This window comes from Nilaparvata lugens, chromosome 2, assembly GCF_014356525.2.
Source record: "Nilaparvata lugens isolate BPH chromosome 2, ASM1435652v1, whole genome shotgun sequence".
Taxonomy (NCBI): domain Eukaryota; kingdom Metazoa; phylum Arthropoda; class Insecta; order Hemiptera; family Delphacidae; genus Nilaparvata; species Nilaparvata lugens.
In genome coordinates this window covers 31,876,654-31,889,532 of record NC_052505.1, presented here as the reverse complement: position 1 = coordinate 31,889,532, position 12,879 = coordinate 31,876,654, and the positions used below count along the sequence as shown (strand labels likewise).

The 12,879-nt window shown below is 32.8% G+C and overlaps 1 protein-coding gene across 3 annotated transcripts in view; it reads right to left on the bottom strand.

Annotated features, from left to right (window-relative positions):
• Positions 1–12,664, bottom strand: part of LOC111056845 (lysosomal alpha-mannosidase) — a 29,389-nt gene extending 16,725 nt beyond the window's left edge. The window contains exons 1-7 of one of the 3 annotated variants that reach the window (XM_022344255.2): positions 12,411–12,664; positions 10,674–10,776; positions 8,347–8,428; positions 5,564–5,749; positions 4,808–5,016; positions 3,517–3,653; positions 1,875–2,008 (exon numbers count right to left, since the gene is read on the bottom strand). In XM_022344255.2, the coding sequence (XP_022199947.2) occupies positions 1,875–2,008; positions 3,517–3,653; positions 4,808–5,016; positions 5,564–5,749; positions 8,347–8,428; positions 10,674–10,776; positions 12,411–12,491 (932 nt within the window). In that variant the 5' untranslated portion in view covers positions 12,492–12,664. Of the gene's footprint in view, positions 1–490; positions 625–1,874; positions 2,009–2,203; positions 2,338–3,516; positions 3,654–4,807; positions 5,017–5,563; positions 5,750–8,346; positions 8,429–10,673; positions 10,777–12,410 lie in introns of all 3 variants that reach the window. The other 2 variants (XM_022344256.2, XM_039421028.1) reach the window with 2 other exon arrangements.
• Between the last annotated feature and the right edge of the window lie 215 nt (positions 12,665–12,879).

The following is a 12,879-nucleotide window of genomic DNA, read 5'->3' as shown; positions in this document are numbered from 1 at the left end:
TATCAACTAAATATTTTTCCAAATGCTTTTTAAAGATATTCAAATCATCATTACTTTTAAGGATTTATTTCAAAGATTAGACAGTTGAAAAGCCATTAATTATATTAATAACACTGTTCTATAATAAAAAATGTAATACTCTACACATGATAATAAACAAATGCACATGCAATATTAATATTGTCATTCAAAAGCTCAAATGCTAGAGAAGATCAATCGCAAACATGCTATTAGTTTATAAAATTAATACATTATTTTGTCATCTAGGCCCTGCTAATTTATTGATTTTCATTTACTTTAATAGGTTATTGATGGACTTGTTGGGACATAAAATATTGTTATCAGGACGAACACATATACAAATTCATGTTAATTTATCAATTTTCAATTAAGGACGATAATTTAAATAATAGGTATTTGTTACTTCATCACGTTATTTAATTCCCGTTTACCGTTAATTCACTGATTTGATCCCCTTACTCTAAATTACCTTATAAGTTTATCCAAATTTTTATACCAGCTTCTAGCTGATTGGTAATTGAAATCATCTCCCATAGTGATCAGGATATTATTGCTAGTGTACGATTTGTGTTGTCGTTCAATATATTTCAAGAAAGTCTGGACCTAAAATATAAATTGAAAGCATAGTACCTATTTTTAAGATGAATAGGATATTTGTAACTGATTCTAAGCCACGTGACAAAAAATACTGATACTGTCTCTCTATTAGTAGAATATTTATTATTCAATATAAGAAATACGTTTTTGTTATCAACAAATCTGAATTCTTTATTCATTTATACAATAAGTAAATCATCGGAATGATAGGGAGAGGAAAAATAAGGTAACCTTGTGCCATTCCTCTCCCAAATTTCCATAAGGTTACACATAATCTGAAATAGGTTAAGTCTTGAATTGAAAGTTAACCTTGAGAAGAAGAAACAGAATGTATTTCTCATAATAAGAATAAAACATGTTTCTTATGTACATTTTTCTACTTTTTTTCTGTTTGTATTATTTTTATATATTTGTTTATTCATTTATTCATTAGAGCAAACAAAACTATAGTCGGTAAAGAAAAAACAGGCTATTTCCCAAAACTTCTTCAATTTCCTAATTTTGTTTCAAGTTAAATCTTATAAGTTTTCAATTCATATATATTGTATTTATTGTTTTTTTCTTTTGCATACATATTATTTGTAAAAGTGGTGTATGCCGTTGGAATTTGAATAAATAAATGAATTTATTTGTAGTTCCAACAATAATAAAGTTTGAAGGTTCTACAACCTAGATACTTAGGCCATTCTAGTACAGGGATTCGATTCTAATTTACTCTCATGATTCATTTCATTCCCATTTAGCTCTTATACCACAATACTTTAGAATGAATCAACCATTGATTGATTCATTATAAGAATACTGATTTGTTATTCATGATGAAAGTTGTATCTAGTAAATAGTTATTTTTCTAAACAGTTACCAGTATTGTTGATTTCATATAATTGTAAATAGTTATAAGTTTAATTAATTTTTTATAGTTGAGAATAATATGAATTTTTACTAGAATGAAGCCCAAAAGCCAAAATCAGTTGAGTAAAAGTTGCATTATTCAAGCCTAGTAAGAAAAAATCTATTTCAAATATATTGAACTATTTATTTTCAAAGTGAAGGACCACGACAAGATTAATGAAAAATCGACTCATTAAGATAGAAAATTTATTAGATGAAGAGCCAGAAGAACCCAGTAGGTCCATGTATTTACAACGCATGCCTGATGAATTTATCATATTAGTCCCGCTGATTTTTGTGTTAGTAGCTCTTCATATGCATGTGGTTTATATTCCCTGGCAAGCCTATTTCCTTATGTCTTTTACCTTATAAGTTTATCCATGTTTTTATACCAGGTCCCGGCTGACTGATAAGTAAAGTCCTCTCCCATTGTTAAAATTATGTTATTGCTATTATAGGCTTCCTTCTGTTTTTGTGCAAATTTTATTAAAGTCTCAACCTAGAATATAAGGGCGGAGTATTCGTTCAAACGGCATGTTTATAAGAGACTCAGACTCACTTCTAATAAGACTTACTTACTTAGACTACATAATAAAAAATCAGTCCAAAAGAGAAATTATTCCCGAAACCAATTTTTTTTCTACCAGAGGTGACATATTTTATAAAGAATTTTAATTCAATTACAAATAAGTACCTTATAAGTTTATCCAAATTTTTATACCACACATGAGCTTCCTGGTAATGGAAATCTGAACCCATAGTAACAATAATGTGATTGCTTTCATATGCCAAGCTTTGCAGCTTCATAAGCAATATGAACTTTGCTACCTGCAATAATAATAGCAGAGCATGACTCTGGTAAGATTTGCTAAAAATTGTCAGCATTGATTCAATGGGAAGTATTGTTATCATTTACAGGGAATTCTGACAGTTTGATTTACACCTATTGAGGGAATTCATACAACTTGGCAGCATTCAGACAATGTGGACGGACGGTGGACGATTTGCAAAGCAGACCGCTGCAACATTATTTTTGAAAGTGAGATGGATTGTAACGTCATTGATTATGTAAATTTTTCCCATGTTATTATACTTAGATTCACTTCAGCAATGTTTGAATGAGAAGCATTGATGCTATATTATAGGTTGAACGTTGTATAATTGATGCTGACAGTTCAATGTGAATTTTACTGTAGCATTGCAATACTGAGGAGGGATTTAGGGATACGTTATATTTCTCAAGTATACAGTATAATTGAGTTTTGAGATTGAACATTTCATCCGAGATGAACGAAATAATTGGAAAAATATAGTTTTCGTAACTCAATGATTTCATGAACCTAGCTAGTTTTTAATGTTGTTGAAGCTTTCAATGCTAGTCATAATTCATTCAAATTTATCTTGATGAGATTAGTGGTAGACAATTCTATTTCCACAACAGTATGAATAATGAAAATGGAAGTAATAATATCTATTATTTAATGACACGCGAGCATGAATGCCATTATAATTGATAAAAAATTATTACGTAAAATTATGAATTGCCAATGCTATAAAAACAGCAATGATTAATCAAATTATTAACATGTTTAGATGAGGTGAGTCATCAAATAAATCTTATTTTATCATGAATTTAACAGAGATGTCAGTTTCAATTATGCAATCAGTTTTGTTTTCAATCTGCTATAAAGTTAATTTTTGAAAAGATGTGAACATTGGCTTATTGATTTGAATGAACATTGTTTTATGCTCTATTGAAAGTGTGATATTGAATATTCAATTGAATCGTTGAATCATGAGGTTATGGGTTTCTTATACTCTTAATAAATGGTTTACTTACAGGGTTCTATTTACGTAAATTTTTCATTGTTAATTTGAATTGTAAGTTTATATTAAAATTTGATAACATAGAGTTGAAAAATGATATATTATCAAACATATTGAACTGAATTTTCTCATTAGAGTTCAAAATATTTAGGTAAGCTTATTTTAAAATCAACAACTTACCCGTTCATCAGCATTGTACTTTGGGCTTTTCTTATTATCCACTATCGGCTCATCATTACATAAAATATCAAAGCAAAACGATGGTGGTGCACTGTATGTGTTGAAGAGAACACTGGTGAACAAATCGGCTGAAGATCCTGTGAAAAGAGAAAACAATTGGATATATTTGATAATCATACAAACTCAAATTGAAAAATTACAAGTGTTACATTAAAACCCCTTATATTCCAGTTTTACAAAGATTCACTACTGTAGTGTGTGCTTATAGTGTAAGTTTCTTTATTCTAGTGAGTTTAGAGTGAATTATGAACAAAATATGATGAACAGCTTGATGAAACACCATGAAAAACTTTGTTTTTCTGTTCGTTAAAACAAAAAGTCTCGCACTCTTTCAATATGGATACAAAGATTACTAACAAAAACGAAGTTTTTTCTAATATCATTTCAATTGGGCCTACTTTGAATTAAAAATTTCAATTCAGTATAAATTGGCTGATTAATTTCTCCTTACCTGAATTACTTGAATTGTATTGCAAGGGAAAAAACTAGAGAAGAAGTAGAACACTTAGAATAACAGTAACTAAAAATTTTACATTCCAGCAGTGAATATCACAGGATTGAAAATGAATCAGGGAAAAATTAACTTGACAACATTATAGAACAGAATAGATGGAAGTCTTTAGATTAGAACAGCCAACCTTTTAAAACATATTCTATAGCAGTGTGGTTATTCATAATCTCATAACTTTTCCATAACCAGGCCAGTAAGCTTTTGAGCTCGACAAAATTATAGAGAAATGACAGATTACAAATAAACCTTTTAGAACAGTAAACCTTTTAAAACATATTTTATAGCATTGTAGCTATTCATAATCTCATAAATTTTCAATAATCAGGCCAGTAAGCTTTTGAGCTCGACAACATTATAGAGAAATGACAAATTACAAAGAAACCTTTTAGAACAGCAAACTTTTAAATATTTTATAGCAGTGTAGCTATTCATAATCTCATAAATTTTCCATAACTAGGCCAGTAACTTTTAAACAAGTAGTAACAGTGACGTATTTTTTTAAGAAGTCAACAGCTTTATGAAACAATTTGGAGATCCACCTACATTAGTGGGACTCCCCGGCCAGACCATTTCCATGTATTTCGTGAGCTCCCTGGCAGCCATGTCCTGAAAGGTTCACTACCAGTTAGGTATTGTAGTTTTGTTCTTTTCACTTATTGAATAATTCAAATAATTTGAATTTGAAATACCTAACCTCAGCTGAAACAGTTGGAGACCCACCTAGATTAGTAGGACTGCCCTGCCAGACCATTTCCATGTGTTTGTTGAGCACCCGGGTGGCTTTATCCTGGTAGTCGAGGCGACCGAAGAGCAGACCATCAAAGCCGAACTGCGCCATCAGCGAGGCCAACTCGCGAGAATGGCCGAACGGGTCTATCTGCCAGCCGATCTTAGGTCGGCCGCAAGCGCCGAATGTGTCATCCAATTTCCTGAAAATTAATAGAATAATGTTGCCTGTTTATAAAAATTGTTTATACTTTTGTATAAACTTCAAGTTCACAATGAAAATCGTCGACTCTTCAAGTACCAAGAGATACATAAATTTGCAATCTATTAACTTTCTCTAAGGCTGGTCATTAACGACAGGAAGTGTTCTCATCCATTAACATGAGTGTTCACACATGCTCGACAGACAAGTTGTGTCATCGGCAAAAGGCGTCGAACAAACTTTTTTGAGGTTAGGCTGTTTTTCGTTCGGAGCCTTTTGCATGAATGTAATTTTCGTTCAAAGACATGTTGTCTGTTTACATATGTTCGACTCACTTGTTAGTGGCCAGCCTTAGAACAGCTTAAGTTGAATTTTTTAGGACGCTTTCGGCTGTACAGTCGAAAACCGGAATGTTACAGCCCGTTGCTTCTGACACAGGTGAGCAGTAGTTTACGTACTCTTGAAGACAGTTCGCCGGTCAGTCAAAAATGTCCGGTAGTGGTTGGCCTAAGCAAGCGGTCTGAACTGGTTCGAACGGGTTTGCTTACCTGAATCCCCAAGTGAACTGGTCAATGGTGGACTGATAGTTGGTGGTGGCTTCGTCGTTCATGGCCCAGGCGCCACCAATGAATTCCAGCCGGCCAGCGTTCACCAGCGCCTTCACCTGGTGTCGCTTGTGGTCGTCCTGCTCCTGCCACCATTTCCAGAAGAACGCAGTTTCCACGTAGATAAACCTGCAAACACAAATGAAATTCACTCTTGAAACAAAAACATTGTCGAGCTTCTTATTGAATTAATAAGAATGCATACAACAAATACAATAACTCAATAATTGAAAAACACCTCTAAATATTGAAATTCACTCACTTTCTGGTACTTGGTAAATAAGAATACATACAATAACTCAGCCAAGAAACACCTTTAAATATTAAAATTTACTCACTTTCTAGTACTGCAAAGTGCTATAGATGATATTGCCTAATCCACAGATGATTTATTTTTGAAACCAAACTCAAGATGCAATCTCAAGACATCATTTTTTATTCAAAGTGGTTGAGCCTCAACTTAGGCCAACTAGTTCAGGCTCAACCACTGAAGATGAGGCATCGTAACTTGAGTATGGTTTTAAATTAAAATCATTGTGGAATGGATCGTAATTGTTTAATTCATTTCACCTTAATGTTTCTATTCATTTATTCAACGATGGACTATACAGGGTGTTTGAAAAAGAACTGCCTAGTTTTAATATGTCATAGAATTTGTAAAAAGTGATATACACTATTCTAGTTTGTGGTGTTTGATTCAGCAACTGTCCCCCTGCATTTAGCAGAGCTGCTTGACCTTGAGACGGCGCCAGGGAACAGTTCCCTCAGTTGAGTTCGGGCTTTCCGGGAAGGTGGATGGGGGAGAGCTTGCCACCACGAAGCCCGGACTTGACCCATCTGCCCTTTTTCTTTTGGGCACACATGAAAAATGTTGTGTACAGTGAGAAAATCCGAGACATAAACCATTTACGGGAAAGAATGGTCACGGCGGTTGGGATAACACCTGATATGTTGGTGAATACATGGCGAGAGCTTGAATATCGTCTCGACGTGTGCAGGGCAATAAATGGATCCCATGTTGAAGTGTACTGATGTTAAACAAAACTTGAAGGTTCTCTCTTTCATTGTATGTACTTTTTGATGTAGTTTATCATCAATTTATACATTGAATTTATACCTAAAAAACTAGGGAGTTCTTTTTCAAACATTCTGTATAACTTTGTATTCTTAGAATACTCAATAGTTCATGAAGTTCCTAGATCCAAAAATTCGCCGAAAACTTTGTGGAATCCGTATCCTCGTCAGGATAGCTAAGTTGACTAAGGCGTTGCATTCTTCACCTGGCGTTGCTAGTGATACCTGGTCGCGGGTTCCAATTCCGAATAATTCCATCGATTTAGGCATGGACGTTTGATCATTTCATAAATCACACTCGCACTTCCCATTACCCACGCACAAGCAGAAAAGCTCATGTGGGCATCATCAGAAATAATAAAAAGTACAGATTCAAGATGTCAACATTTCTCTGGGGTAAGAGTTACAAAGATGTATATTTCTTTGTAACTGGCTAGCACTCCTCAAGACTTCAAATTATACACGTGAACATTTTTTAAATGGTTATATTCGAAATAGTTATAATAGTAAAATTAAGTTGTTTGAGCCTGGATTTCCCCAGACCCCATGATTTTTCCCGAACCTCGTCTGGACATATTCCGCACCCCTGATTAGATGCTGAAATAAGTTGGGATTTTAGCTGCTAGTCGATCAAATATCGGCTTTGCCAAATCCTATGAAATTGATGAAGACTTACTCATGCAAGCCAATTCGAATTAAAATTCACTTTATTGTCATTGCGATATAGCAGCCTAGGAGTGCATTGAATAAACAAAATACAAATACATCACCATAAAAGACACAACCTCTTGAGCGAAAAATATAATTGGAGTACATATATCATTTACACTAACCATTCTATTTGGTGAACAATTATTCAAAGATGATCAGATCAGATTATTGAAGGAAACAATTATTACAAGGGTTTATCATTGATTGATATTCAACATCTTTAGTATTTAAAAATATGACTTTTTTCATTTATCGACTATTATTTAGTTATAATTTATTATTTTTTTATTTTGAAGGGACAGATTCAAGGATCCAAAGGTTCAAAGAACCCTACACGTCAACCGAAGCTTACTGTGTTCCCAAGTAGTATGTTAGTTAGGCAAACCAATAACTGTGTCCTTTACAAGAACCAAGAGTTTTCCCTATGCTAACATCCCATTCATCACCTGGTTGCTTGTCGCAATCCAGTGTGATATGCTTGGCAGTCTCTTCAGACTGATCAGTCCTCGTGACCTACGTGAGTTCCACTCCTGGCCTTCTTTGAAGGTCCTTCCGCTGAGAAAGGGGCGGCCAAGTTGCCTCTAGGGCGCCTGGCCACCCTTGACTCAGCCTCTTGACTCACATTTGTGCCAGGAGTTTCACCCATCTCTGGTCTCTTGGGTTTTCTCTTTTTGCCCCTCTGAAACTTTGCAGGGTCGAAAGCCTCACCTCTCCCAAGTAGTTTTGCCTGAATGGCCGCCCTTCTTTGAGCAGTGGCGAGGTTTGGTCTCTCCACCCACAAACTCATGACCTATCATTTAGTTAGGATAATAGTCATCAATGCTTCTCATTCAACCAATGCTGTAAGTTAGAAGTAGATCTCTATGACTTGATTGTCTTATTTAAATTATCTTCATTCAGACTGTAGAAATTCCTTATGAATAGCATCATTCATAGAATACCTTTTGTTAGGATCATGTAAAAGCTCCTCAACTACCGAGTCTAGAATGTACTGCACTCCGGCTCTTTGAATTCCTGGTTTGGCTGTAAAGAATTGTACAAGTCAGACCATTTCAATTCTAATTTGAAAAATGAAGCTGATAGAATATAATAGAATTTAATCAAATGTTATATAATACAATAAAATATTAGGCTCAGAAATAACACTTTTTGAAATCAATACTAGTGAATGGTATATTAAAATTATCATTCTATCCTTTATGAATGTGGAATGTTAATTATTGATAAATATGGAAATAAAATTGAGCAAATATTCATTGATAAAGGATGACGTAAAAGATGAACATGGAACAATAAGAATGATGATTCAACGGTAAACTTCAAAATGATTACAAATAACTTATTAGGTCAATTTTTATCTTACATTGAAAATATTTTATTCAGTTTTTAAGTGCATTTGTAATGGATTTCTGTTATCTAGAAGCAAGTAATAAGACTTTGGGAAATGAGAGAAGAAGAAGAAGATCATAGAAGAAGTACGTAAACGGGAGAATATGAAATAAGCGAAGGGGAGGATGGAAAATAAACAAGAAAGACAAACAAGGAGTGGAAAATAATGGTTTACTTATCAGTTAAATGACTTTCTTGTATTATCTATTATTAGTTTAATAGTTTGGTACAAATACATGAATAACATAAGATTAATTGGAATATTTTCAGAGCTGAATTCAGATTATAAATGTTCTCAGTCCAAACCATTCTGAGATTAAATGAGAATTTATACCAATATGAAGATTTAAAATACCAAAAAAATATCGCCATTACAAATTATAATAAATATACGAATATACATAGTCAATAGAATAGACATGAGAATTTATTTATTGGTATGATTTAAAATACCAAAAAATATCACCATTAAAAATTACAATATACGAATATACATAGGCCTATACAGCCCAATTATGAATAAAACAAGTAATTGAAGAAATTGTCAAAGCTATTGTTTAAATTTTATAAGGTCTAGGCTACATCACATAACCAGCTATCATTACATAACTGTCAAATCTTTTTAGAATTTTCGACGTTACAATAATTTTTAAAATATATAATTACCTGACAATTTTTGACTGCTCTCATTATTTATAATGGAGAAATACAGCATAAGTCGGAATACAGACACGCGTTAATTTAATAAGTAATTTAAAGGATTTAAATTTTAAAAATGTAGAACAAATTGGAAAATCCTTTTATGTCAATTATAATAAACGAAAATCAAAATTAAATGCTGTAATAAATTATTATCGAATTTTCATCTAGCTGTTAACCCTGTTGTCAATATTTGCTGTAGCAGAGGTTTACGGGGTGATTTACATCAAATATATTACTTTCGTTTAATAATAAAATTGTCAATTCATTATCATTTTAATAAATGGAATTTCTCATTATTTTCCATCTGTATTTCGATTATATATTTTACTTGAATTACTCAGTAACGTAAATGGTATTATAATAATACCATTTACGTTACTGAGTAATTGAGTTTATTCAATTAATACCATCAATTTAATTGATGGTATTATTATAATACCATTTACGTTACTGAGTAATTCAGTACTATAATAGTACAGTATGATATAATAGTACTTTACGTAACAAGTCCGGTAACGATAATTTACCGCATAAGTATGATTGTTTCTGCTCGAAACGTAGTTGAGGGCAGAATTATCATACGAATGCGGTAAATACGTTACCGTACAAGTTACGTACAATATTTTTTGTCATACTTATCTGAGAAAGAATAATATTGCTGAGAAACAGAAACCATTACCTGCTGCTGCTCGAGCTACTGCATTCTATAAACATGACCTAGCTCGTAGCGCCTGGTTCATAACAGACAGACCCTTCGAGCTCAAAAAAAAATAATAAAGGCCTAAATTATAAGATTTCAGAAGAGCTCTTATAACTTGAAACTCCTTAAATGAGTTCTTTGATTACTTGAGTTAGTATATTAATTACTCAGATGTTATTAGGACTCAGTAGAGTCCTAACATACTCGACTGTAAAGAGAACATATGATCTCTTTACAGAATAGTATGCTGTAATAAAAATCACATGTTTTCTTATTCTGCAAACAGCTGTTTACCGGCTTGATTTAATGCATGGAAAACAGCTGCAATTGAGTAAGTATGACAAAAATATTATGATGATATAATGGCCTATATTTACATTAACCAATGTACAAAACAAATAGGGCTACATGATTGTTGAATGTTCTGAATGTTGAGTTACCTGAATGATGGAATAGAATTTAAGGTTGAAAACTTACATCCATAGTAGTATTCATCGAGGGTTTTCAACCAGCCCACATCATCATGAGTGTGAGGCACGAGATGAACATTCAACATTCCTTTCTTGGTCGGATGACATGACTGAAAATAACAGAGTTATTCATTAATTCATTTATTGTTTTCCTTTATTATTATTTGTTTTCATTGAATTCCTTTGAAGTTCCAAGACATGCAGCCGAGGATACTTAGGTTATACAATAAAGCAAAGGCCTAGACTAAAAATGTTTATAAGAATCTTCATATCAGAGGCTGAGGAATTTTCGCAGTGTTATCCGTCTCCCGTCAAACGTCACAGTGTCTGTTAACTCCGTTACTGTCGTGCAGCACTTTCTTAGCAATATAATAACTACCTAATCTCAAAGCTTAAGAAGATACTCAAACATAAAAGGTCTACTATTAATTGTAATTATCTTTAATAAAAAACCCACGTTATAATACTCTGTTCATGAGAAATTAAACAATCTAAGATTTATAGTTGATTATCTTTATTTCTAGTATTGTAATATTATGTAAGAATAACATTAAGTCAGAATTAATATTTTTTACTTCCCAGTTAAAATATTTATAGATAAGAATTCTTTCCCCACACACGGACCAATAGTCTATGTGGGAAAATATGTATTTCCTGATATTATGTACCGTATTGAATTGTGATGTGAATTTTTTATGTATTTTGTTGATGGAAATAAAATGAATTGAACCTATTTGTTGTACCAAGCATTGCAGCATAATCCTCAGATGCCAGTTATGCAATACAAGATGTTTGTCAGCAGATTATTTCCATTCTGAATGGAAAAGCCATTAATATTCATATTCTCAAAGCCACTGACTATGAATATATGAATATTTAACTATACAGAGAGGCTAAATAATAAGGATAAATGCAAATTTTTGAAAATGCAAAAACACTGACTTGAAAGGAACCCAGAAATAGTGAAGATGGTTTGAATTCCTTCAACTAGCCTACTAATATGATCAATAAAATTTAAGATTTCAGTATGAGTGCTCTTAAGGCTCTTTCCAGATTTTGTTTCTCATCTGCACGCGTAATTATACGTGGTCTCGTGTGCACTTCCGCATACGTGCATCCTATGTGATCATACCCTAAAACTGTACAGAAAAATACAATATAATTTAGTACCTATTTAGCAATGTATTTAGTCTCTGCAAACCTTACATACCAGGATTGCTCTTATGGAGCAAAGTGCTGTCAGATTTCACAGAATCCAGAAAGCCTATGGATAAGGTTTGCACGTATTATAGGTAATTAAAATAAAAGAGTGGAAATGGGTAGAATACCTTCAACTATCATGCTAAAAATATGAAAAATCAAACTACCGTACTAAACTTATTGTAAAAACAGAAACCGTACAGCGGTAGTGAAACTTTCAAATTACTAATATACACTTCCGTGTAATCGGATGGACACGTTATATTGTTGTTCTCGGCTGATATACATCATTCATGATGCCCGCTGATGGCTTAGATTGAATATTTAGGCAAGGAGGAGATTTTACCATGAATATCCAGCCATAAAGTCTTACGAGATGTGATTAGCATTAGGCCTATTATCTGTTAGTAATTTGTGTACCTACTGTAATAATTATACTATCGTAACTCAATAGTTCATATTGAAATTATTGCAAGCTAATGTTAGAAGAAGCAAAAATTGGTCATAAAACTAGCAATATCACAATGTACAGTAATTATATTACCTGATAGCCACAAGTCGGTTTAGTTTCTGGTCTTGCTAGAGACGAAGATACTACACAAATCAATATTAAAAGCTTTATCATTTTCCCATTGAAACAGAAAAAATGTTAATAAGACTACTGAAATTGTCTTTAAAATCGAAATATGTGGTGAATGCAGTTGAAATCCTATTACATTCGGCTTCTCAATTAGTAATAAACAGTAAACAACACTTGACAAAAACAAGCAGATAGCAGACAAGTTCCGACGAAAACTTTGACAATCCGTTATCTCTACCACGTTTGCCAACCTATGAAATATTGCCTCTCATACAATATTATTTTCAATGCTACTTTTTCATTCCAATTTCAATATATCGAGCACTTTCATTCTCAATTATACTATGAAATTTATTCTCTTTGTACAAATAAATTAATAATGTCCGAAAAGAATACCAAACTTTTGATACAGCTTCACTTCATCGCAATTTCA